The sequence below is a fragment of the Heteronotia binoei genome, chromosome 2 (genome assembly GCF_032191835.1).
Source record: "Heteronotia binoei isolate CCM8104 ecotype False Entrance Well chromosome 2, APGP_CSIRO_Hbin_v1, whole genome shotgun sequence".
Classification (NCBI taxonomy): Eukaryota; Metazoa; Chordata; class Lepidosauria; order Squamata; family Gekkonidae; genus Heteronotia; species Heteronotia binoei.
Genome location: NC_083224.1, coordinates 199,603,434 through 199,630,050, shown reverse-complemented (window position 1 = coordinate 199,630,050; position 26,617 = coordinate 199,603,434). Strand labels below are relative to the sequence as shown.

Here is a 26,617-nt window from a genome sequence, read left to right as displayed (position 1 = left end):
AGGTCAGGGGTGGGTGGCCTTGGCCCAGTCTTGTAAGCTGTCTCGGGAGAGATTCTGAGAAATCTTGCTCAGCTTTGAACAGAAGTAATCAGTTTTTCCATTTCCTGGACCCCAGGACAATAGCTCAGCTGCGGATGGGGACACCCTAGCATCCCTTGAGGCCTCGGTTGGAAGTCACTGCCTGAGGTTCCTTCAGCATTCTTGTTCCCAATAGGAACTAAATACTTCTTACCAGGGCTTTTGTTGTAGCAGGAACACCTTTGCATATTAGGCCACACCTCCCCGCTGTAGCCAATCCTCCTGGAGCTTACAGCAGGCCCTGTCCTGAGAGCCCTATAAGCTCTTGGAGGATTGGCTACATCGGGGGGCGTGGCCTAATATGCAAAGGAGTCCCTGCTACAAAAAAAAAAGCCGTGCTTCCTACCTTAAGAGATAATGAACTCATGTCCCGGTATGGAGACACCCCCCCTGCTTCTTTCCATCTTCTGTGCAGAGAAGACTGTTAGATTCCGTAAACTTGACAATCAAATGTTCCTTCTTGGCTCCCTCCATCTCCAGATGCCGTTGATCTCATCTCGTTCCTCAGCCTATCTTGTTCCTTGGCAGCCGGAGGAATGGGATGGTATAAGAATTTGAGGCCTCTCCAGATATTCTGTGACCCTCCCTTCCTTCTTCATTGTTTTGGCAATCAGTTCCTGGAGGCCTCTCTCACCCTAATGACAACTGCAGATAGAAATTCTTCGTTCCAGCTCTGTCGCGCTAGGAAAAGAGTCCAGGTCAAGGTTCGGTAACCTTGGGTGGAACGCCAGCAGGTTTCACAGTAGGAGTTGACTTCTCTCGGTCTGTAAACCATCGCCTCTTCACATCTTTACTTGGCTTTTTTATACTCTTTGGGAAATCCTGTATTGTAAACTTGTCCTCTTTAGATTGGTGTGGGTCCAGCTGGTGGGGCAGACCCCAGGCTGGCTGATCCAACCTGCTCTCTAGGGGAGCGACGGTTCGCCCTGCCTTCCCCGGTCTAGCTTTGACTCCGTCGTCAACCAAACATTGATTGGAAGGGGAGGATCCGTTTTGAACGCCGGCTTCTGCGGAATTGTTTTGCTTGGCCTTAAAACATTGCAGAGGAAACTTCTTAAGACTTCCAGTAGAGGCTTTTTCAGCTGAGGCAGCATTTCGGTCGCTCGGCTTGACACTTTCTTCGAAAAGACCCTGGCGTGTTTTGTCGTTGGAACGTTCAGCTCGCCCAGCAAATTAAAAACGTTAGCAGCGCGGCTCTTTTTCTAGCAGGAGCACCTCTGCATATTAGGCCATGCCCCCCTGATGTAGCCAATCCTCCTGGAGCTTACAGTAGGCCCAGCACGAAGAGCCCTCTAAGCTCTTGGAGGATTGGCTACATCGGGGGGCATGGCTTAATATGCAGAGGAGATCCTGCTAGGAAAAGAGCCCTGGTTAGCAGAAGTTTGCACCAAAACAGAACACTCCCTGCCTTATTAACATCTGGACCTCTCAGAAGAAATCCTTTCTGGCTTCCAGTCTCCCGTACCAGGAAGTTTGGGGAGGATTTAATTAATTGTTCAGTGGCTTTTATTTCCCCCCTCCAGGGAGCTGTCAGAGCAAGGTCGGTCGGGCGCAGAATCTTGACTTTCAGTGGTTGCCCCGCTACATCTCGCAAGGTTGTCTTAGGCTCGAAAGCCAAGCCTCAAAGGCCCCTTTTCCTTTCCAGCGACGTGTGGTTCTCCCCCCACACCCCCCCCCTCCGGGGTCGTTCTCTTGTCGGCAAAGAACTTCGCTCGCAGTGCCCATACGCTGGAATTTTGGCAACGCTTCCTCCACGCAAGTACAAAAGGCTTAGAGGAGGGTTGACCTCAAAATCATCAGCCAGTAAAAATCTTGACGCGGGGCCAGTTGTGGTCGTGAAATCCAGACATGTGCGCTCTCCTCCCTTGGCTCTTTCATCTGAGGAACAGCACATGGTAAAAATGGAGACAAGACACCTCCTGGTCTTAGCCTCTTTGGGGGAGGGGGGGGGAAGTGCCAGGAACTCCAGCTGGGTTCTACATTTTGCATCCCTTCTTCCCTTTAGCGGCGAGCAGTTTGCAACAGGGGCTTAGAACGTGAGTAGATTTCTCAGTTTTGGTCTCACATCTGTCATCGGCGCTCTCGTCCTCGGACAGCCAACGGCCTGCGGGCTCTTCCTTGAAAACTGTGAATCGCTTTCAGTTTTTCTCACTGCTGCTGTGTTTCCTTGCATTGTACAGAGGCTTTAAATTTATCCTTTAATTTTTGGGGCCGGGGTGGAGGGGATTCCAGCAGGAGCAGCTTAGCAAAGGTGACAGCAGGTGGACTCCTGAGATGAGCCCTTTCAGCCTTTGGAAAGCAGCGCTGGGAGGGGAGTATGCAATGGATTCTCTCAGCCTTAATTTGGGGCGGGGGGGATGAGTTGCAGCAATCTCTCATATTTGGAACAGGTAACAAAGTCTTGAGTCCAGCGACACCTTTAAGGCAAAGTTTTCTGCGCGTGCACGCTTCAAAGGGCTTATACCTAGAATAAAACTTCCTTGATCTCAAAAGGCGCCTCCGGAATCAAGCTTTGTTCCTCCGCTTCAGACCAACACGGTTGGCCACCAGGGTTCATTTAGAACGGAAGTTCTGAATCGCTGGGCTTGGAGTTAGACACACACACACACACACCCTTCAAATTTTTGGCAGGGTGTCTCGCTGAGAGAGGGGAAGCAGTTTCTGCACACCCCCTGCATTCGCTTTCTGCAGCTCTTCCCCGAGCACAGCTTCGGGGGCAAGTCTTCTGTCCTAAGAACGCCTCTTGTTTGTCAGGTTCCGCAGCCCCGCGCTTCGTGCTCTTCTTGAAACAGTTGGCAGCCAACGAGGGCCTCCTTCCATAGTTTCTAGAACTGGGGCGAACCCCAGGGGGATTTTGAAGCATTAGGACGTGAGAATCCCCTCCCCGCATCAGCTCCTTGGAGTCAGGCAGACGTTCAAAAAGTCCTTTGGGCCAAACGTCTCTCAGGATGTCCCCTTGCAAGGTTTCTGACTCTAGCTGGGCCTGTCACCTCGCTACCCTTTCCATGGAGAGCTTCGCTTCGCCAAACACCAGCTCTCCAGCAAAATAGTCTCTTCCGATAAGCAATGGAGGAGTCATTCTGTTTCTGGTTCTTAACTGGAAGGCTCTTCAACTCTTCGCACCCCCCAGTTGCGTACACTCATAAAACTTGTGCTGCTTCGGGAAGAGAAACGGGAGGGCTAAGTGAACGGGTTATATAAGCATGGAGACTTTTGTAGCAGGCTAGGGTGCGAACGGCTTTGCCCTCGTTTGTGGCCTTGGCCCCTGCAAACCTTCAGAGGTGCTAACTTGCAAAACCAGGCTAGGTGAGGCGCTGGGCTGGCTTTGCCCGGGACTTTCCTCGCGCCCGGCAGAACGTCACCCGGGCCACTGCTTCCGTCGCTGCTCTTGCCACCCCACCGCCAGCTTCTACCAAGCTGTCTGTTCTGCTGCATTTGTGATTTCCGGGGGGGGGGGGCACTATTACCAGTTCAACTGCGAGTCCTTAAACTTCACTCCCAACATGGAATGCGGTGCTATTTCCCCCAACTCCGTCATTTTAATGTGTTTGCCAACCTGGGGGGTTACCTCCTTGTCCCTCACAGTCTCTCTTCCATTCTTCCAGCCAGTTTTGTGAAACAGCCCGTTCCTTCACGCTGGCTTTAACACTTGTTTTACCAGAGGTTTTGTGTGTGTGTCGAGGAGGGGGACAACAGGAAATAAATCACAGTTTACTGGCAGCTTTTTTCTTTTTTTGGGGGGGGGAGCGTACAGCTGTCAAACACCCACCTTTATTCTGTGTCTTCTAGCACAGCTGCTTGTTCATTTGGGTCCAACCCAGAAGCACACGAAGGTATTGCAAAAAAAACGGAACTATTTTTTTAAGGGACTTTTGTAGCGAAGGTGGCGGCGATCGGCGACACGTAGGACGGCCCTCGTGGCTTCAAGCGGAGTGCTGTCGGGGAGCAGGAAGAGAGGCCCATTTCTCCGGCAGGCCTGTTTTGGGTGCTGCCAGTAGCATTTGTGAGAGGAGGTTCTGGTCACCGGATGTGTGGTTCTCTTTAAAGCACAGGTTTTAAAAGAATTCAGGACGGAGGGCTTTTGGGGTGAACGTGTGCCCCGTCTGATGGCCCTTGGGGGAAACGAGGGAGTTTCATCGAGAAACTCACGGATGTGCTGTATGTTCTCTCTGCCTTTACCCCCCAACGGTGCATGAGGCAGAATAATGCAATGGGAAACAACACACCAAGGTTAAAAGAACTCCACTTAAACTGGCCTCAGAGACAAGTCATTGAAATTGAAAGATCGTTCAGGCCCCTGAAAAATGAGTTATTGGAGCAGGGAATCCGACCTTGAGGTTCAACTCCTCCGAAAGCTTGGCTTAAACAAACCGAAAACTTGGGAGGGGGGTGGGTGGGTTTTGTGAGGATCCTTTTCAGTAGGAAAAACGCACTTAAGTCCGCCCCCCCAGTACTTCCCCTTCCAATCAGTAAACCTTTGATTATTAAGGTAGGCCCGCTAACGAACTATTGAAGCCCGGCTAGGACAGTGGTGATTTCCAGAACAGAGAGAGGAGAATTGGGCAGAGCCGCTGAGCAAAGAGGTTCCCCAACAGGTCCCGGTTAAGAGAAGGGCTGGTGTTTTGCTCTGTAGAGGAACTGGAGGTCTGCCTTGCTGAGTGAGGAGAGAGGATAAGGGAATCTGGATCAGTGGTGAAAATTGCTATTGCTCAGGAATGAAATGTCTAAAATGTAAAAAAAAAAAAAATCCATTTGTAAATGGATTTTAAGAGAGTACCCATTTTGGTAGAGGTGGGGGTTATGGGATGTGTCCTAGGGAATAGGAAAAATTGCTTTGTACTCATTAGCCCATGGAAATTTTTTAAAGATCCACCCTCGAAACATATCTTGGGTTTCTTTCTTTCTTTTAAAAAAACCCTGTTGCTTAAATTTAATGTCATTCTTCCATAGAATTCACATGAAATCTTCTGTCGTGTATGTATATATGTATGTAATAATTTTATCTATATATATATTTTGCCACCTTTCCCATTCTTTGCACTGCAAAAAAAAAAGTGGCGGGGGGGCGGGGTTTCCTGACCTCCTCGACTTTTGATCACCCCCCAGGTCCCTGTGCGCGCAGTTCACCCCGATTTGTAATTTGGAAAAAAAAAAGGCTTTGAAGTTTTGTCTTTATATATTAAAAAAATGTATGTATTTTAATACTGTACCACTGGTGTCATGCTTAGATCTTTTAAAAAAATTATCTATTTGACTTATATCCCACCTTCCCCGTTGAGACCGGCTCACGACAGCTCACATTCAAGGTAATTAAAAACCAATATTAATATAAGCCAAGCATAAAAATAAGCATACGTCATAAATGAAATATATAAAACATATCACAAAACAATGTCAGGTGCTATTTCGATGTTGTGACGGAATATATTGATGTTTCGGTCGATAGCGGCTGTTCTATTTAAAAGTCCCAGGGTCACAATAGAGTATTCGAGGTGGGCCAATTGGGGTCTGGTTTCTTTGGGGGGCCAGATGGTATAATATCTGTTGTCGTAGATTTCGGTTCAGAAATGCCTGGCGGAAGAGCGCCACTTTGCAGGCCCTGCAGAATTGGGGAGCTCTCGCAGGGCCGTAACCTCTTCCGGAAGCTCGTTCCACCAGTAAGGAGCCACAACAGAATAGGCCCTGCTTCTGGTCGTCTTGAGCTGGGGATAGCTGAATGTATAAAACTACTCGCCTACTGAAAGGCGGCCCCCAGTAGGATGATATATTATTACTCATGATTCAAATTACAGGATCTGCGGCAGGGGAACTCGTGGCTGAATAAGGACCCTGAATACTGGTGTGATGCAATCCATCATGCATTGAAAGAGTCATCATTTTACCATTTAAATCTTCTGTTGCCGTTTGTTCCCAAATGTGGATGGTAATACAGAAAAAATGTCCTAAATTTTTTCATACATACATAGAAGCCTGCTTCCTGAAATATTTTTTTAGTTTGAGATAAAATTGTGCTTTTTAGTGACAAAAGCTACAATTCCATAAGACAATATTGAATTTGCCTCCGATATGATTCTGTTCCAGCTATTAGGATTCTGTGGAACAAAACTTGCCTCATTCAATAATGTGGTTTGAAATCTCTACATTCCTCAGTGTTCTGGCTTTTTTAAAGTCACTTACACAACAAATTACTTTACCCACAAAAAAACTAAACCCACATGTTTGACACATTGTTGGCTCGCCAAGCAGTGTTCATGAAACAATGCGTAGAAAGGAAGGGAGGGTTAAAGAAAGAAATGAGCTTTTTAGAATCATTGTCCCTTTGCAACAAAAAGAAGCAGTTCCTCAGCGGAAGAGGCTTCCTCAGGAAGTGGTGGGCTCTCCTTCCTTGGAGGTTTTTAAACAGAGGCTAGATGGCCACCTGACAGCAATACCACCTCTTCGATGCTGGGGATCGAATGCAGATTCTGAGACCCTGACCAAAGTGCCCTCTGGGGTACATGCGGGGAAAGGCGGTTCCTCAGGTATGCAGATACCTGGCTATATAGGGCTTTCAAGGTGATAGCCAGCAACTTGCAGCGAATCTGGTAAGCAACAGGTAACCAGTGCAGCGCTTTCAGCACAGGTTGAAAGAGCTTTGACCGTTTGAGAGAATGAACAGCTAGGGGGAATGACGACTTTTGTTAAAAAGTTGAGAGAAGTTTTATCCAGGGCTGTTAACCACAATAGCAAAATGAAACCATCTTCAAGTATTTGAAGGCTGTCATCTAGAGGATGGTGTGGAATTGTTTTCTGTGGCCCGGAAGGTAGGACCAGAACCAATGGGTTGAAATTAAGAGTTTCTGGTTCAACATTAGGAAGAACTTCCTGACCGTTAGAGCGATTTCTCGGTGGAACAGGCTTCCTCCTTGGGAGGTGGTGGGCTCTTCTTCCTTGGAGATTTTGAAACAGAGGCGAGATGGCCCTCGGACAGCAATGAAGATCCTGTGAATTTAGAGGGAGGTGTTTGTGAGTTTTCTGCATTGTGCAGAGGTTGGACTAGATGACCCTCCAACTCTGATTCTGTATCCAAAGGCAGTCTACCGTAGAATATGTTAGCAGCCCTGAGTCTGCTCGCGGAGAGGGCGGGATAGAAATTTAAGGCAAATAAACGCTGCTTGCGGTGGCTGTTTGCGGGATTCCTCGAGACATCAGGTTGGCCACTGTAGGAAAAAGGATCTGGGATGAGATGAACCAGCAAATGACTTCTCGTTTGACTTGATCTTTTGCTCCCCACCCCCACCCACCCCCGTCAGATCCAGGCTGCCTGGCGAGGAGTTTTCTCCTCTATGTCATGAACACCCTCTGAATCATCCACAATCGGTTCCAAGAACTGTAGGAAGAGCGGGGATGAAAAAGCCTGGAATTCGGGGTGGGCGGAGCTGTCCATTTATAACCAGAGCAAAGTTAAAGCGAGTTTCTCTGTTTTCCTGAGTCCCCCAGGGAGAATTTTTACTGCTCGGCTAGAAGGGATGAAAACAGAGAGCTTACAGCCCAGCTCTCTCATTCTTATATACACTTAGGGGTTCTGACTTGGTCTGAGGAACGAACATCTTAAATAGTATCCTTGATTTTTTGACGCCGGGCACGCACCTTTCTCTATCAAGTCCCTGGGTTGGGGGGGAGAAGGGGGGTTTCTTACTTTGCTGCCCAGGATGAGAAGAGTTAAAAATGCAAAGGGATGGAAGGACTTCAGTTTGCTTGAGGAAAAATGGGATCTGCAACCTGAGCTTGGAACCCTCTTCCCCGTAGGCGCGCACACACACGCAACCCAGGGGTTCTGAGGCTGTCCAAAGGACTTCTGGATCTAGGAAGCTGCGTGGCTCAAGGGACACATGGTTAGAGTCATAGAGTTGGAAGGGACCCCTGCACAACGCAGGAAACTCACAAACACCTCCCCCTAAATTCACAGGATCCTCATTGCTGTCAGAGGGCCACCCAGCCTCTCTCTAAAAACCTCCAAGGAAGGAGATCCCACCACCTCCCGAGCAAGCCTTGTTCCACTGAGGAACCGCTCCAACGGCCAGGAAGTTCTTCCTAATGTTGAGCTGGAAACTTTTAATTTCAACTCATGGGTTCTGGTGCTACCTTCTGGGGCCACAGAAAACAATTCCACCCCATCCTCTAGATGACAGCCCTTCAAGTCTTTGAAGATGGTGATCCTATCACCTCTCAGCCGCCTCCTCTCCAGGCTAAACATGCCCAGCTCCTTCAACCTTTCCTCATAGGACTTGGTCTCCAGACCCCTCACCCTCCTCTGGACCTATTCCAGCTTGTCTATATCCTTCTTAAAATGTGGTGCACAAAACTAAACACAATACTCCAGATGAGGTCTTACCAGAGCAGAGCAAAGTGACACCATCACATCACGTGTTGATACAGCCCAAAACTGCATTCGCCTTTTTAGCCACCGCATCACACTGTTGACTCATGTTCAGCGTATGGTCCACTAAGACCCCTAGATCCTTTTCGCACAGACTACCGCTAAGACAAGTCTCCCCCATCCTATAACCATGCATGAGATTTTTCCTACCTAAATGCAGAACTTTACATTTATCCCTTTACTCATTAGCCAGCTGCTTGGGTTTTTTTTTTTACAGGCCTCAATGTGTCCTACATGCCATTTTTCTTTCCAACAGTCCTGTGGGGTTAACTGTGGGGGGGGGGGGGGGGAACCGGTCCAAAGCTATCTGGGCTTTCCCAGCTACAGTGCAGCACCAGCTCTCAAAAAGAGTATTCCACACCTGTTATAAAATAAACTGAAGATTTTTATTGGAGAGAGGAAAAAATAGTACATATAGGTTTCTTTCTTGCTCCAAAGAACAGCAGTAGCAATGGGCCACTGAGACAGCGGCCCCCGGAAGACCCGTGCTAAGACCCGCCCCCGCCCCTCCCCCCCCCCCCCCAGCTTCATGAGTGCTTTCGCCAGCCACCTGTTTCGAAAAGGTCGGGTGAGAGTTCCGAATGCCCGCAAATATTTCACAGCATCTGTTACATACATTCAACAAGAAGATCGAAGGGATAGGAGAACTGTGTGCTCTTTGGAATAAGGGAATGCTGCCACAGGCCCTGGGAAGATTCGGCTGTGCTTCATACGGCAAGCTGCAAATCCCAGACTACCCAAGCACCAGTGCTTCTCTGCTTTAACGCCACCGTGCCTTCCAAATCTGGTCCAAAAAGCTGACAGGACTGGGGGCCATCAAACGCTAAAGCATGAGGGTGTCTCACCGGGTTACTGGGTCGTGTCCCAGATTTCTGAGCGACCCAGACTCAAACCAGGAGGTGCATTCACTCCTCGATTCCCTTAGCCAGGTGAGCAACAATCGAGAACAGAGACTCGCGTAGAGTCTCCCATCTGTGTTGTACTAGAAATGACCAAATGCCGGTACATTCACTCCTCGATTCTCTTAGCCAGGTGAACACAAATTGAGAACAGAGACTCATGCAGAGAGGTGACTGGCAGCTTCCGTCTGTGTTGTGCTAGAAATGACCAAATGCCCCATTCGTTACTTCCCGACCCCCCAAAAAAGCTGAGCAAGTTGAACCAGCCAGGGCAGCGGCAGGCATCTCCCAGTTGGGTCTATGGGAGCTATTAGTTCCTCCAAGAATGCAGTTTGAAAATTGTCATTCAAAGCATATAGCAATGGTAACATCGAGGTAGGTTTTTTGTTTTTTTAAACCAAGGACTGGAAGCAACACCAGTGAGCACCTAGATAGGTCAGAGAGAGGTGCATGGATCCAAGATTCCCTTAACTAGTATTAAATTTTTTAAAGTCAAAATCCTTCTCTGCTTGGAGGCAAAAAGCATCAGGTCAAGGTCACTTGGATAAAATCCAGCGTGCGGCCACCTCCTTCCCCCGAGGCGGCTTTGGCGGTTCAGTCCTCATGGCCGACGGTCCGGGCTCACAGCTTCCCTACGCCCAGCTGGAAACGAGCTTCTTCGGAGATGCCGTATTGTTCCAAAGGATCCTGCAGGCAAGGGGAGAAAGGGACGGGGGTGGGTGGGCGGGCAGAGAAGGCGGCAAGGAGAAGGGAATGCCAGCGAAGGCCACGCCCAGGGGTGGAATTCTAGCAGGAGCTCCTTTGCATATTAGGCCACACCCCTGATGCAGCCAATCCTCCGGGAGCTTACAAAAAAAGAGCCGTGTAAGCTCTTGGAAGATTGGCTACATCAGGGGTGTGGCCTAATATGCAAAGGAACTCCTGCTAGAATTCCACCCCTGGCCACGCCTCTCTGCTAACTCCCCCAGAAACATACAACACCCTCACCCCAGAATGGCTTCCAAGTACCATAAGCTGAGCCTACAGCTTCCTCCAGACGCAACTGGCTGGCCTCGTACATTGAATCTCTGAGCGTGGGAGAGGAGTAGCTCTTGCTGCAAACAGGCCCTGCCATGAAGCCCTTGACTGGCCTCTCCTGGGCGGGTGAAGCCAGCTCAGCCTGGTGAGGTCTTCTCGTTCTGGGCCCCACCCCCTGCCCCTTCCATGAAGCTGAAGCAGACCATCAAGGTGCTCACAGTATTGTCATAAAAATGTAAGAACCCAAGATAAGTCCTTTTATCCGTTCTAACCCGACTGCTCAGCCATTCGTTGAATGCCCACGAGTTCTCTTATTGTGAGAAAGGGAGAAAAGGATTTAATCCGGCGCTGAGATCTTTCTCTTTATTTTTTTTTTATTTCATTAAAAGAATTTGTGCATTTCAGATACAAAAGAGAAGAGACGTAATCCAAAAACTTTAAAAAAATCTGCAAACGGTAAAGTCTTATTACAAACATAGAACCACATGACCTAACTTATCAGGGAACATCATAACTCAATATGAGCGCGTCTTACAAAATTTCAGTGGTATAGATTAATCAAAAGAGAAGGAAAATTGCACCTTACAACATAAGCCACACTCTATATTCATTATTTCTAGGCAAAAATTTTATTTTCGCTCAGATAATCTATGACAGGATTCCACACTTCCTCAAAAGACATCTTATCTAAAGGGAAGGCCGATGCAACAAAAAATGGATTTTGAACTATTTTATCCAGCAAACAGATTTCCCATATTTGCCCTTGCCACTTTTCAGTGGTTGCACCTCTAGAATCTTTCCAGCATGATGCAATAACTAAACGGGCTGCCGCTACCAATTTAGAAATGAGCAACTTAGTTTGCTTTGATATACTGATACGTTTCCATATATCAAATAGACAGAATTGGAATGATTCTGGAGACTTAAACGTAGTTATTGTAAATATGGCTTCTTACACTTGCGTCCAAAATAACTTTATTTTGGGACATGTCCACCAAAGATGTAAAAGAGAACCTATCTGTCCACAATGTTTCCAACATAAAGGACTTATCCCCCGATTTGATTTTAGAAAGTTTTATTTATAATACTGCACTCGAATAGAGTGTATAGGAGATTTGTATGAAGGAGAATTCCAAATAATATTCCAATCGTCCTCTGACAGGGTTTCCGGGGTTTCTTTAGCCCACCTTTGTATATATGATGGAGGTTTAAAAAACTGAGAATTTAGTAGTAATTTAGATTTCTTTGAAAGAAGACCATTAGATGTTTGTGGGGGCTTTGATAATAGATTTTCAACTTCTGTGAGGTTTCTACAAACCTTAGACTGTTTGGAATACAATACCCTAGCCTCTCTTAATTGTAAAAATCGGAACCACATTGATTTTTGTTTTAATTTTTGATCTATTTCTTGTTTTGTCAATAACTTCTCCTGATGGATCCTCAATTTATAAAAATCCATGCCTGAGTTCAAATATTGAAATCAAAAAGATTATAACTGGGGGAAACCAATGATAATTTAGGACACTTCCTATAGGGGAAGGGACCAATTTCTTTCTTAATCTATCCCAGATCATAAAGGTGTTGACTAAAATACTGTTAGCTGCTAGCGATAAAGATCTTTTTTTGGGGGGGGGAGACCATATAGCTCCTCTGAGAGGAATGGGAGCAGAATAAGCTCCTTCAATTTGAACCCACACTTCATTAGAAAGAGGACTGTATAGTTGTATTAACTGTGCTAAAACAGAAGCCCAATGATAAAATCAAGCATGGGACTTGAAGGCCTCCTGGTCTCCTTGATTTACAAAGCATTTGAAATGTTATCCTAGCTTTTCGTCCTTCCCAAATAAATTGATTTAAAAAGCTTTGCCACATATGTAAAGATTGAGCTGGAACAGAAAAAGGTATAGTCCTAAAAACCCTCCCAAGAATTTTAGTAAAACAAAGCTCTTCATTATAGAAAACCTTTCTTGCCAAGACAAAATTATTTTATTCCAATTGCCCATTTGTACTTGTAGTTCTGTAGTTCCCTGTATAGCTGACCAAGGTTATAACCAATTATAGTGGAAAGATTTCAGGTTTTCACGGCTGGTAACATCATTAGGGTTTGTAGAATCTTTCGGGCTCAAGTGCCGTGTTCTACCGGAGAAAGTTTTCCTTCCAGACGTTTCGTTCTCAGCTGCGGAGAACATCCTCAGTGGCGTTGCAGCCGGAGCAGGCGCTCTGACCTTCTTGGCTGCTGTGCATTGAGCATTGTGCATTGTGCATTGAGCACAGCAGCCAAGAAGGTCAGAGCGCCTGCTCCGGCTGCAACGCCACTGAGGATGTTCTCCGCAGCTGAGAACGAAACGTCTGGAAGGAAAACTTTCTCCGGTAGAACACGGCACTTGAGCCCGAAAGATTCTACAAACCCTAATATAGTGGAAAGGTTGAGGGGTATTTTAATTCCCAAGTACCGCCAATGGTTTGTAACCCATGAAAAGCTAAATCTAGCTTTTAATTCCGATTCCATAAGTGGAGAAAGATAAATAGGAAAGATTTCTGTTTTAGTAACATTCATTTTTAAGGCCTGAAATAGTTCTAAACTTTTCCAATATGGATAAAATTTCGGGGATCGATTTAAGCGGGGGAAGATACCTATAACACTAAATCATCAGCATATAACGAGATCTTATTATCAGATGTGCCTATTTTAATACCATTAATGTTTTTATCAATGCGTATCATGTTTGCCAAGGGCTCGATGGCCATTGCAAAAAGAATGGGGGACAAAGGGCAGCCCTGTCTAGTGCCCTTGTAAACTTCAAATACTTCTGACCTAGAGTGATTTACCCTAACCTGGGTCTTATTTACTTTATAGAGCGATTCAATCGCTGTAAAAAAACCCCTAAAATTTTAGATGCTCTAAAACAATATATCAACAATTACAAGCTGAGCGGAAGATTTTAAGAGATATTGGAAATAAATCATTCAAAAAATTTTTAATTTATACGAAACGTTACTGGCAGAGATCCAACAAGGCTATTGAAATGGAAAACTCAAAAGTATTCAAAGATCCAGAGCAATAGATTCTATGAGGAGTTTAGAAGGGGCTACTTCAACAAAGTCAAAAGATACGGCAAATTCGTTTGCCTCCTTCTATTCCTCTTTGTGTGCTAATAGCTCCATTGGTAGGTTAGCTCTAGATCAGCTTTTTTAAACAATCAGAACGGATACCTAGTGTTGATGAAGCTGACAGAGCTTTTTTGAATCAACCTGTAACGGAGGAGGAAGTGGTGGATTTAAGAAAAGTTTTAAAATCTAACTCAACTCCCGGAAATGATGGCTATCAGGCAGAGTTTTACAAATTGTTCCATGAGATCTTAGTCCGATATTTCACCAGAAATTGTAATCATATTGTGTCTAGGGGAGAATTGCCCGCTTCATGGTCCTACACTACTATGGTACCTATTGCTAAGGAAGGAAAAGATGATTCTCAGCCTTCCTCATACAGGCCAATCGTTCTCATTAATCAAGATAATAAAATTTTTACAGGTATTCTAGCTCAAAGATTGAAATCTAGGATAAGTAAATGCATACATCAAGATCAGACTGGCTTTATGCCTAATAGAAATATAGCCGATAACACTAGAAGGACGTTGAACCTCATTAGCCATGGAAAAATTACAAACTTGGAATCTTTGATTTTGAGTGTCGATATGGAAAAAGCCTTTGATTCCATCAATAAGGATTATTTTTTACCCCTCTTACATAGGATGGGTTGAGATCTTTCTCCTCTCCTACGCAGCCTGGTCCTTTTAATTGGAGAGGCTGGGGATTGAACTTGAGGCCTCTGGCACACCAAGCAGATGCTCTGCCACTGAGACATAGGCCCCTCCCCACGAACCCCACCCCCAAGCCCCTGCTCACCTTCCCCGTCATCTTCTGGATCTCGTTCCGATAGAAGACCAAGCTGCTTCGCATGAACTCGTAGCTGCAGGGGGGAGGGAGAACAGAACTGCTGACCTCAGATGGGCCAGGGCGGGACTGGTCACAGAGCAGCCCAAGGGGAAAGTGCAGGGTTGCATGCATGGAGGAGAGCCAAGATCAAATCCTCCACTCTCTCATGAAGCCACTTGGGACACAGCACTCCTAGCCTAACCCTTCCCCTGTGATTTCACAACTTTTGTCTGGACAGGGGCTGAGAAGCCTGGCCTGCAGATCCTTTTTCTGGAACTGAGCCCCCCCCCTCCCCCAATGCAGACAGAAGGAGGTTCCCACCCTCTCCAAAGCTCTTTTTCTCCTCATCCAACTTCCAAGGCTGTTTTTTAGGACGAGTTTTTTAGCAGCGAGCTTTGATCCTGGCTAGGACTTCTGCCCGTGGAACATGATTTAAATGCCTTCCCAATCTTGTTCCAGAGGAACCCCCAAGACCGTGGGGGGGGGAGGGGGGAGGAGAATCATGGGGCTATCACAGCAAGGGAGAAAACGGCAACCGGCAGCTGCAAATCTTTGTGCTCGCAGAACTACCCGTCTGGACCCAAAACTGGAACGGGGTGGGGCTCAAAGAAAAGGGCTTCACAAAAAGAGAGTCAATACTTTTAACCAGGGGTCGTTTTGTAGAAAAATAGGTGGTGAAGCTCATTAGCATAGCCCCCACCCCCGCCAAAAGCAACCTGACCCAAGAAAGGAGAGCCCTGGACGAACGAGGCCTGCTTGGGCTGGCTAAAGAGCCAGCCAGCCCAAGCAGGCTTTGCTTGCCTGGGGCTCTCCTGGGCTGCTCCTCCCCCAGTCAAAGGGCCAGCAAGCCACTTGTTGCCCAAAATCACATAAGTGGAGAAAGGGTGGCGTGGGCTTCTCCAGGGGTTCATGAGGGCTGCTGGTGGCTGGCTGGCTGCCTGCTCTCCTAATCCAGGGATTGTTATGCAGCTGCACCTTCTATTCAATGGACAAGGGAGGGAGGTGGGGAGGAGGAGGGGGAACCCTCAGAAAGGTTCAGGAACTGTGCTCCTGTGAGCTCCTGCTGAATTCAAGGCCTGCTTTTAACATAATAATCCTCCCAACCAAAAAATATATATATATATCTTAAAAAGCGCTAGGAAGGACAATAGGACAAAACCATCTGCCTCTACCACTGGGCTTGGGGAATTCTATTTATTTATTTATTCGTATTTATAATCCGCCCTTCCCAAATGGGCTCGGGGCCCGTCGCAACAGAGATAAACCAATTCCAAAATAAAACAAAATATAAAACCGGACAAGCCAATTCACAGTTAAAATCCGAGAGTTACGGCTGCAGCTGGTGTCATTCAAAAACCTCAGCCCTGGCTGAACAATAAGTCATTGGAAAGACTGCAGGAATCACAGCACTCCTAATAGAGCCAGAGCCCCAATGATGCTCGGTGATGCCTCCCACCTCAGCTACAGGCCTGGTGGAACAGCTCAGTTTTACAGGCCCTGCAGAACTGCAAAAGATTCCGCAGGGCCCGGATCTCCAACGGGAGTCTGTTCCACCAGGCAGGGGCCAGCACAGAGAAAGCCCTGCCCGTTGTCGAGGCTAGGCAGCCATCCTTTGGCCAGGGACAACCAGGAGATGTCGCTCAGTAGAACGCAGAGTTCTCTGGGGACATATGGAGAGAGGCAGACCCTTAGGAAAGCTAGAAAATCATTCAGAAATTGGTTTCCCCAGACAGGTTGGAGGGCTGAGCTCCACCAAGGAGTTCCAGTTTGGTGTGGTGGTTAAGTGCACAGACACTTATCTGGGAGAACCGGGTTTGATTCTCCACTCCTCCCCTTGCAGCTGCTGGAATGGCCTTGAGTCAGCCATAGCTCTTGCAGGAGTTGTCCTTGAAAGGGCAGCTGCTGGGAGAGCTCTCTCAGCGCCACCCACCTCACAGGGTGTTTGTTGTGGGGAGAGGAAGAAAAAGGCGATTGTGAGCCGCTCTGAGACTCTACCCTTGAAAGGACAGCTTCTGGGAGACCTCTCTCAGTCCCACCCACCTCACAGGGTGTCTGTTGCGAGGGAGGAAGGGAAAGGAGATTGTGAGTGACTCTGAGACTCTATCCTTGAAAGGACAGCTTCTGGGAGAACTCTCGCAGCCCCACCCACCTCACAGGGTGTCTCTTATGGAGGAGGAAGGAAAAGGAGATTGTAGGCCGCTCTGAGACTCTGTCCTTGAAACAGCAGCTTTTGGGAGAGCTCTCTCAGCCCCACCTGCCTCACAGAGTGTCTGTTGTGGGGGAGGAAGGGAAAGGAGATTCTACGCCGCTCTGAGCCTCTATCCTTGAAAGGGCAGCTTCTGGGAGAGCCCTCTCAGCCCCACCCGCCTCACAGGGTGTCTGTTGTGGGGGAGGAAGGGAAAGGAGATTGTAGGCAGCTCTGAGACTCTGTCCTTGAAAGGGCAGCTTCTGGGAGAGCTCTCTCAGCCCCACCTGCCTCACAGGGTGTCTCTTATGGAGGAGGAAGGGAAAGGAGATTGTAGGCCGCTCTGAAACTCTGTCCTTGAAAGGGCAGCTTCTGGGAGAGCTCTCTCAGCCCCACCCGCCTCACAGGGTGTCTGTTGTGGGGGAGGAAGGGAAGGGAGATTGTAGGCCGCTCTGTCCTTGAAAGGGCAGCTTCTGGGAGAGCTCTCGCAGCCCCACCTGCCTCACAGGGGGTCTGTTGTGGGGGAGGAAGGGAAAGGAGATTGTGAGCTGCTCTGAGATTCGGACTGGTTCAGGATATAAATGTAATGTCGTCATGGACCGGTTGCTAACAGACCAGGACCGGTCCACAGCCCGGATGTTGGGGACTGCTGCCTTAGATAGATAGGAAAGAGAGAATAATTCAGAATTTGGTTTCCTCAGGGAGGTTGGAGGGCTGAGCTCTGCCAAGGAGTTCTGCTGAGTGGACCTGGTTCTCCCTTTCACAACAACCTTGTAAGGCAGGCCAAACAAAGAGGCTACCCATGGGCCTTCCTGGCTGAGTGGGGCCTTGAACCCTTATTCTCCCAAGCCCTAGTATGGCAACAGACCAGTCCCACTGGCTGAAGGACCGCCTGATGAAATCTGATGGGTATCGGCTACAAAAAGAGGATGCTTTGGGATGTCGTGTGCTGAACGTCGGGCATTCTTGGATGTTCTGTAAGAGCTACAGGGCCGAGAGTCTTCCCCCTTCCTCCCACAGCAGCAGGAAGGACCAACGCAGGCAGCCTCACCTGGCTCTCCGCAGCACCTCGATCCACTCCTGGCACTGCTCGGCCGTGTCGCACTCAAAGTAGTACTTCCTGTCGGGTTCTTCGAGGAAACCTGGAACGGCAAAACCAGCCCCCACACGTCCCCTTGTGAAAGGTAAAAAGGTAAAGGTAGTCCCCTGTGCAAGCTACCATGTTTTCACGGCAGACTTTTTTTTTACGGGGTGGTTTGCCCTTGCCTTCCCCAGTCATCTGCACTTTCCCCCCAGCAAGCTGGGGACTCCTTTGACCGACCTCGGAAGGATGGAAGGCGGAGTCAACCTGGAGCTGGCTACCTGAACCCAGCTTCTGCCGGGATCCAACTCAGGTCGTGAGCAGAGCTTTGACTGCCGTACTGCAGCTGTACCACTCTGCACCACAAGGCTAGTCCCTTGTGAAAGGTGACACAGCTCAATTCCTCCTCCACTGCCTGAGAATACAGTTGGCTAAATCCCTTTCTGTAGTCTTTTCAAAGTGCTTGGCAAGCAGCAGGGTTTTTTTTGTGCAGGGGTAAAATCTGAACCCACTCGCCATTTTGTTTCTTTGGCCCAGAGCCCACACCAGCTGCTACCCCTGAACTTTTAAGTTGGAAGCTCCTTGTGGCCGGGGAGGGGAATCAAGCTCTCGCTCTCTCTCTCCCCCCCCCCCAGTTATTTTTAACGAGGGAAATTTTGCTCAGAGAAAGGGAGACCTTCCCCTGGGAGCTGAGGTGGGATCTTTGACCCCAAGAATCCCCATGTGATCAGTAGCGGAGGCCTCAGCTGCCTTTGTCCCTTAGGCAGCTCTCCCCTTTCTTTCTTCTCTGTGTTTTGACATGGGAAACGCTAAACAAAGGCGTTCTCACCATGGGAGAGAGTGGCAAACGAAAAGCTGGGTTTAAACCCAGGGCTCCAGCAGTGTCCACTCTAAGCGGAGTTAGCTCACAGAGTTTTAGCCTCCAGCTCACACATTTTTTGCCTTCGTTCAGGAAGGATGACCCCAGAGCACACTCATTGATGCAGCAGCTCACAACTTTCATGCCAGCAGCCCACAAAGTAGAATTTTTGCTAACAAGACTCTGTGGCTTAGAGGGAACGTTGAACTCCAGTTAACTTTCCTTTAGCTTATATTGTTAAAAGGGACGTATTATGTAACTAGCAGCCCCGTGGCGCAGAGTGGTGAAGCTGCAGTACTGCAGTCGAAGCTCTGCTCACAACCGTTGAAAACGGCTCGCGTTTGCCCGAAATGTTTCCCATGTCACACACATCCTGACAAACCCTTCTCTCCCCGCCCCTCTGCTCTCCCCAGGACTCACCAATAGAGAAAACGTTGCTTTCTTCCTGGTGGATTCGGCAGTGTTCCAACAGCAAAGCTCCGATGGGCTGCAGGCAGACCCAGAGAGAGAGAGAGAGAGTCAGACGGGCTGCCAGTTTGGAGGGAGATTTGTTTATCTCAAGTGGGCACAATTGTTAGTATTAACAGAAACCAGTCGACGCTGTCAGACAGTGGAACTTCAAAGTAAGAAGAAGATATTGGATTTATATCCCGCCCTCCACTCCGAAGAGTCTCAGAGCAGCTCACAATCTCCTTTCCCTTCCTCCCCCACGACAGACACCCTGTGAGGCAGGTGGGGCTGAGAGGGCTCTCACAGCAGCTGCCCTTTCAAGGACAACCTCTACCAGAGCTATGGCTGACCCAAGACCATGCCAGCAGGTGCAAGTGAAGGAGTGGGGAATCCAACCCAGTTCTCCCAGATAAGAGTCCGCACACTTAACCACTACACCAAACTGGCTCTCAGGAGACAGACACCCTGTGAGGTGGGTGGAGCTGAGAGGGCTCTCACAGAAGCTGCCCTTTTAAGGACAGAGACTCAGAGCGGCCTACAATCTCCTTTGCCTTCCTCCCCCACTACAGACATCCTGTGAGGTGGGTGGGGCTGAGAGAGCTCTCCCAGCAGCTGCCCTTTCAAGGACAGAGTCTCCGAGTAGCCTACAATCTCCTTTCCCTTCCTCCCCCTCAACAGACACCCTGTGAGGTGGGTGGGGCTGAAGAGGGCTCTCACAGCAGCTGCCCTTTCAAGGACAACCTCTGCCAGAGCTATGGCTGACCCAAGGCCATGCCAGCAGGTGCAAGTGGAGGAGTGGGGAATCAAACCCGGTTCTCCCAGATAAGAGTCCGCACACTTAACCACTACACCAAACTGGCTTCCATTGGTTACAATGTTAAGACTTTATTTGATAATCCAAAGGTTCTGAGCATGGATACATTGGAACTGATGCCCTTCCCTTGGTGCACAGATATTTTAACTAGGAGTACACAAAGGCTTTTCTAAACAAGACTGCATTCCCACAGCATGGTGATACATTTCACACGTCAGTTCCCCCTTATCTCATTGTGATTCCCCTTCTCACAGGAACAGCTCGGCTGGCTTTCCCTGAGGCATTTTATCTTCAAAGGATTGTTGCCTTTGTTAGCACCAAGGACAGGAACTCACAGCGGGGTTAGGAACAGCTTCATTTCTACCTTGATATGCAAGGTTTCTATCTGAGGTTAGTAGCAAATGTTAGAAAATGGAGTCAGTTAGGCCAAGCAGCTCACAGGAGTTTGAGCACAGCGTCAAATCATAACAGTACAGCGTTCCAGTGTCTGACAGTGACCTCTCTGGCTGCCATTAGAATCATAGATGTCAAGCATATATCTTTCCCTTAGAAGTTGAATTGTGGTATTTACTACCTAACAGCCAGGGCCATCCGGCTAGGGGATGTTTAGATTCTAATGGAGCACTGCTGTGTCTCACAAGTGTGAGAAGGAATGCTCTGGTAGCTTCAAACGTCCTTATCTCTTTGATATGCAGGGCTTCCTCTCTTGTTGTTTATTATAGTAACATTTGACCCTTCAGGTAGAAGTGCCCGCCAAATAGTAATGGCTGTGAACCCCCATTCTGTATCTCTGTCTGTGCTTTGATTCTTCCGTTCTTTCAGTGGCCTGTCCTGTAAGCATCTCTAGGTCTTAATAAGTGAATCTATTTGAAACAAAGGATATCGTAATTGGGACTATCGGAGCTTGGTAACAGAGCTGGAAGGGACCTCCAGGGTCATCTAGTCCAACCCCCCGCACAATGCAGGAAACTCACAAACGCCTCCACCTCAATTCACAGGATCCTCATTGCTGTCAGATGGCCATCCAGCCTCTGTTTAAAAACCTCCAAGGAAGGAGAGGCCACCACCTCCCGAGGAAGCCTGTTCCACTGAGAAATCGCTCTAACGGTCAGGAAGTTCTTCCTAATGTTGAGCCAGAAACTCTTTTGATTTAATTTCAACACATTGGTTCTGGTCCTACCTTCCGGGGCTACAGAAATTCCACACCATCCTCTAGATGACAGCCCTTCAAGTACTTGAAGATGGAGATCAGATCACCTCTCAGCCGCCTTCTCTCCAGGCTGAACATGCCCAGCTCCTTCAGCCTTTCTTCACAGGACTCGGTCTCCAGACCCCTCACCATCTTAGATAGAGCTGATTTTACACCCCACCCTTCACTATCTGAAAATGTCTTGGAGCAGCTTACAGCCATCTTCCTTGCCTCTCCCCACAACAGGTAGGTGGAGCTGAGAGAGTTCTGAGAGAACTGTGACAGACCCAAGGTTCACCCAGCTGGCTTTATGTGGAGGAGCAGGAAACCAAACCCCGTTCTCGGGATTGAAGCCTGCCGCTCCTACCTTAGCTGCTCTGATGTCACAGAGGGGCCTGTGCTTCCTGAGTTAGGTGCCAGATCCCTAAAAGTACCACAGTTCCGAGCTCAACATGTTAAGATGCTACAGACGTCTCTCTAGGGCACTTTTTAAAATTCTCCTTCCTTCTAAGGAGCTCAAGGCGACCGATGTCCTCGCAACAATCTCGTGAGGTAGGAGAAGCAAAGAGAGAATGACTGGCCCAAGGTCACCCAGTAATGCTTCATGGCTGAGTGGGGATTTGAACCCAGGTCTCCACAGGTGCAAAGTCCAAGAATCTAACTGCTATATCGGAGTCTGCAGGCGCCTTTAGAATAATTCTAACACAGTGTGGTAGGCGCAGCAGCGAAGTGGCTGCTGTAGTTCACCTTCAGTCGCACAGCGAAGGCCCTTGTGCTGTGGTGGCAGCTGCTGCCAGAGCTAAATTTTAAATAGCTTCACAGCCAATCAGAACTCTTGCTGGAGAAACGCCCCACCTGGCCCCGCCTGCTTTCTAAAAACACTTGGCAAGCGCCAGAAACGGTGCCAGTGCTCACCACCTTGGGGAAACCTGCACTGCACCGTGCTATAGGCCAGGGGTGGCCAAACTGTGGCTCAGGAGTTATATGTGGCTCTTTCACATCTATTGTGCGGCTCTCGAACCCCCATCAGCCGGCTTGGAGAAGACATTTAAAGTTAAAGTTGCTTTCTTTTCACCTCTCCCTCTCTCCTCTCACCCCGTCTATTCCTTCCTTCCTCCTCTGCTCCCTTCCTCCCTCAAACGTCTGACATTTGTGTCTTGCGGCTTTCAAACCTGTGATGTTTCTTTCATGTGGCTCTTACATTAAGCAAGTTTGGCTCCCCTTGCTATAGGCCTTGTGTAGATGCCACTGTTTGCATGACATCTCAAAGGCTGTTCTTGGGGGAAACTGCTGCTAGAGGGAGCAAACGGCACTTTACCTCAGCTTCATCTGTTCGGAAATAAAACAGGAAATTCACCACCAGCTTTACAAGGCGTTTCTTCAGTACTGCAAAGAAGATAGAAGATATTGGATTTATATTCCGCCCTCCACTCCAAAGAGTCTCAGAGCGGCTCACAATCTCCTTTACCTTCCTCCCCCACAACAGACACCCTGTGAGGTGGGTGGGGCTGGAGAGGGTTCTCACAGCAGCTGCCCTTTCAAGGACAACCTCTGCCAGAGCTATGGCTGACCCAAGGCCATGCCAGCAGGTGCAAGTGGAGGAGTGGGGAATCAAACCCGGTTCTCCCAGATAAGAGTCCACACACTTAACCACTACACCAAACTGGATCTCCAAAGAGAAAAGGATCCATTCAGCCATCAGTGTTTTCATCAGCCCATGGCTCAGAACAGCAAATCACACAGAGGGAGAACAGCTCCACAGATGAAGGGGCAGCTGTATCCACAGGAGAAAAGATTCAGGGCTCCGGACAAAACAATCCCGTGAGGTATTGAGCCTGAGAGCCAGTTTGGTGTAGTGGATAAGTGGACTCTTATCTGGGAGAACCGGGATTGATTCCCCACTCCTCCACTTGCATCTGCAGGAATGGCCTTGGGTTAGCCATAGCTCTCGGGAGATCTGTCCTTGAAAGGGCAGCTTCTGGGAGAGCTCTCTCAGATATATATATACATACATACAGTCCATAGCCACTGATGGACCTCTGCTCCATATTTTTATCTAACCCCCTCTTGAAGCTGGCTATGCCTGTAGCCGCCACCACCTCCTGTGGCAGTGAATTCCACATTTTAATCACCCTTTGGGTGAAGAAATACTTTCTTTTATCCGTTCTAACCCGACTGCTCAGCAATTTCATCGAATGCCCACGAGTTCTTGTATTTTGAGAAAGGGAGAAAAGGACTTCTTTCTCTACTTTCTCCAGGGTGTCTGTTGTGGAGGAGGAAGGGAAAGGAGATTGTAGGCCGCTCTGAGCCTTAATTCCAAAGTTTTAGGGTTGGCTGCCTCAATTTGGCCACTTTTCAGAGCCTCCAGCTTTTGCCCCTACCCCAGAAAGCTTCTGGGAAACAGCGAGCCCCGCAGGAGATGGCAAAGGTTGCCCCCCAATTTTAAAGAAGCCCCCCAACTTTTAAAATCCTGGCTATGGCTCTAGTTCTGGCATGGCTACGGAGGTGGCAACTGTGAGCTCTACTTGCTTACCCACCTCCGAAACATCCTGCAACCTATTCCACACTAGGCTGATCCTAAGGACAAGGGATATAGTTCTCAACCTCCAGATGCTACTTGGTAGAGATGCCAGCCTCCAGGTAGAACCTGGGGATACCCCAGAATTACAGGTCATCCAGAGGCAGCACTGTGGGTGGTGCCCCCTACAGAATCTGCAGCACCCTCATCCAATCTTCTCTTTCACTGAGTGGGGAAGATGGAGGGGGTCCCTGCAGATTCTATAGGGGGCACCACCCCCAGTCCCCCCTGCTGGCTATGGCCCTGAGCTCATCTCCAGACTACAGAGATTTATTTCATTGGCTTCCTATCTCGCCCTCCCCGCCGGAGCAGGCTTAGGGCGGCTCACATCAATAAAACATTTACAATACTGAACTTTAACCATTAAAACACTGAACAATATAAATAATTAAAACATATCAGTCCCCCTGGAGGAAGTGGATGCTTTGGAGGCTGGACTTCTATGCCACTGGGCCCCACTGAGCTCCCTCTTCTCTTCAGGCTCCATCCACAAATCTCCAGTTTTGCAGTGTGTATCTGGCAACTCGGCCCCCTCTCATCCCCTGCCAGCAGCTACAGGGGGACCTGGTAGTAACTCAGCGAGCTTCTGGTATTACAACTGAACCCAACAGGGTTGCCAAGTCCAATTCAAGAAACATCTGGGGACTTTGGGGGTGGAGCCAGGAGACATTGGGGGTGGAGCCAGGAGCAAGGGTGTGACAAACATAGTTGAACTCCAAAGGGAGTTCCGGCCATCACATTGAAAGGGACCGCGCACCTTTTATATGCTTTCCCTCCATTGGAAATAATGAAGGAGAGGAGCACCATCTTTGGGAGCTCATAGAATTGCACCACCTGGTCCAATCCTTTTGAAATTTGGAGGGTACTTTGGGGAGAGGCACTGGATGCTATGCTGAAAACCTGGTGCTTCTACCTAAAAAAACCATCCCCCTCAGAGCCCCAGATACCTGCAGATCAATTCTCCATTATACTCTATGGGAATCGGTCTCCATAGGGAATAATGGAGTGCCCAGCAGACATTTCCCTCCCCGCCCTTTCTGATGACCCTCCAAACAGGGAGGCCCCCCGCCCCCACCTGGGGATTGGCAACCCTACTTGCAAGTGTTCCCTCTAAGCGGGGGGGGGAGGGGCTTGCCTCTCTTAGCTCAGAAAAAACTTGCATTTTTTGCATATAAAACTAGTAAATCTAGAAGTCATTACTGGCTGTTCGGATTATCATAGGCACGGGACTCTGACTTGCAACTTAACACCCTCTTTCCCGAGGCCAAAGCCAAGAGGCCTCCTCACTGAGGACCAGCCGCTTCCGCCCCCCTTCGCGAGAGACCCGGATGCTCCCCCGTGACGTCACTTCCCGCCCCGCCCGGCCTCACCGCTCCCCTTCTTGGGGGCCCGCATGAGGACCTCGGCCGCCTTCTCGGCCGGCTGCCGCGACAGCGAGAGCAGCTCCCGCTCGTTGTACCGCATCGCTGCCGGCCCTCCTGGCCGCCTCGCTCTCTATGGCCCCGCTTCCGGTCGAGCGGCCCTCGAGCCCCGCCCCCTCCGGCTTCTCTCCCGCCTCTTCCGCCCCCACTTCCGGCGAGTGGCTCAGCCGACCCGGAAGTGCATCGTCGCTGCGTGTGGCTCCCCGGCGGTGGGTTCGGTGGAGCCGGGAGAGTTGCGGAAGGGCAGGTGAGGGGCTGCGGAGCTCGGCGCGGGGACGTCCCTCCTTTCCCCCGGCTCTGCGGCTATCCGCTCGGCTAGTCCTCAGTGAGGATGGTCCCCTCGCTCTCTATGGCTGCCAGCTCGGGAAATCCGGGACCCGGGGAGGGTATAATGCTATAGAGCAGAGGTGGCCAACGGTAGCTCTCCAGATGTTTTTTGCCTTCAACTCCCATCAGCCCCAGCCAGCTGGGGCTGATGGGAGTTGTAGGCAAAAAACATCTGGAGAGCTACCGTTGGCCACCCCTGCTATAGAGCTCATCTTCCAAAGCTGCCTTTTCCCTGGTGAACTGAGCTCTGGAGATCAGGTGTAGTTTTGGATCGCCAGGCCCCTCCTGGAAGTTGCAAACAAGGGAGAAAAGTTGAGTTCCTGGAGATAGGAAATAAAAGGTCCCCTGTGCAAGCACCAGTCGTTTCCCACTCTGCGGTGACGTTGCTCTCACATTTTCACGGCAGACTTTTTACGGTGTGGTTTGCCCTTGCCTTCCCCAGTCCTCTACGCTTCCCCCCCAGCAAGCTGGGGGCTCATTTGACCGACCTCGGAAGGATGGAAGGCTGAGTCAACCTTGAGCCGGCTACCTGAACCCAGCTTCCGCCGGGGATCGAACTTCGGTCGTGAGCAGAACTTAGGACTGCAGTACTGCAGCTTTAACACTCTGCGCCACGGGGCTCTTTCCTGGAGATAACCGTGCAAGAAAAATTATTACTGCTCAATATACTTTTATTTCATATCGCATATATGTTAACAACAAAACAGCGCAATAAGTTTGTATTTGAACATAACATAAATAGGTTATAATTATGGTAGCATACATGTACAGTTTATATATAGTATAAGACCAGGAGTCCACTCAAGATGGAATGAATATCTCCTGGAACTGATATCCCTTTATAAGAAACTGACTATTGACTACGGCATATGTATTTCATTGAGCGTTGGTTCCAGAGAATAAGCAAACTGTGTTGGACAAAGGGACATGACTGAATCACGCCGAGATTTTCCTAGGCTGTGTGTCCACTTTACTTCTATCATGATTTTTGCATTACTGAAGGAATTATCAGCACTGTTGTGAGTACTTACCATCCTGAAGACATTCATTCCATCTTCTGAGTAGACTCCTGGTCTTATACTGTCTATAAATTGCACATGTGTGCTACCATAATTGTATCCTATTTATGTTATGAATGTTCAACAGCAAACTTATTGCACTGTGTTGTTGTTAACATATATGTGATATGAAATAATAATATATTGAGCAGTTATTGAATATTTTTATTGCACAGCTATCTCCATGGAAGTTGGCAAATCAGACTGCCAGTTCGTGCATACCGTGTGTGAGTAAACTGTGAGTTAAGGTTTGCAGTCCATCTAACTTTACTGGCTGCCTTATCATCTAGAGGCAAATCTTGTACT

At 48.8% G+C, this 26,617-nt stretch overlaps 1 protein-coding gene across 2 annotated transcripts in view; it reads right to left on the bottom strand.

The window, feature by feature from the left end:
• The window catches only part of PLEKHJ1 (pleckstrin homology domain containing J1), a 114,484-nt gene extending 89,447 nt beyond the window's left edge, over nucleotides 1–25,037 (bottom strand). Inside the window, exons 1-6 of one of the 2 annotated variants that reach the window (XM_060232837.1) lie at nucleotides 24,876–24,991; nucleotides 22,246–22,313; nucleotides 18,895–18,961; nucleotides 17,586–17,676; nucleotides 14,320–14,383; nucleotides 10,007–10,083 (exon numbers count right to left, since the gene is read on the bottom strand). In XM_060232837.1, coding sequence (XP_060088820.1) covers nucleotides 10,018–10,083; nucleotides 14,320–14,383; nucleotides 17,586–17,676; nucleotides 18,895–18,961; nucleotides 22,246–22,313; nucleotides 24,876–24,969 — 450 coding nt within the window. In that variant the 5' untranslated portion in view covers nucleotides 24,970–24,991 and the 3' untranslated portion in view covers nucleotides 10,007–10,017. Of the gene's footprint in view, nucleotides 1–8,864; nucleotides 10,084–14,319; nucleotides 14,384–17,585; nucleotides 17,677–18,894; nucleotides 18,962–22,245; nucleotides 22,314–24,875 lie in introns of those variants that run through there. The other variant, XM_060232835.1, reaches the window with a different exon arrangement.
• Nucleotides 25,038–26,617: the final 1,580 nt, after the last annotated feature.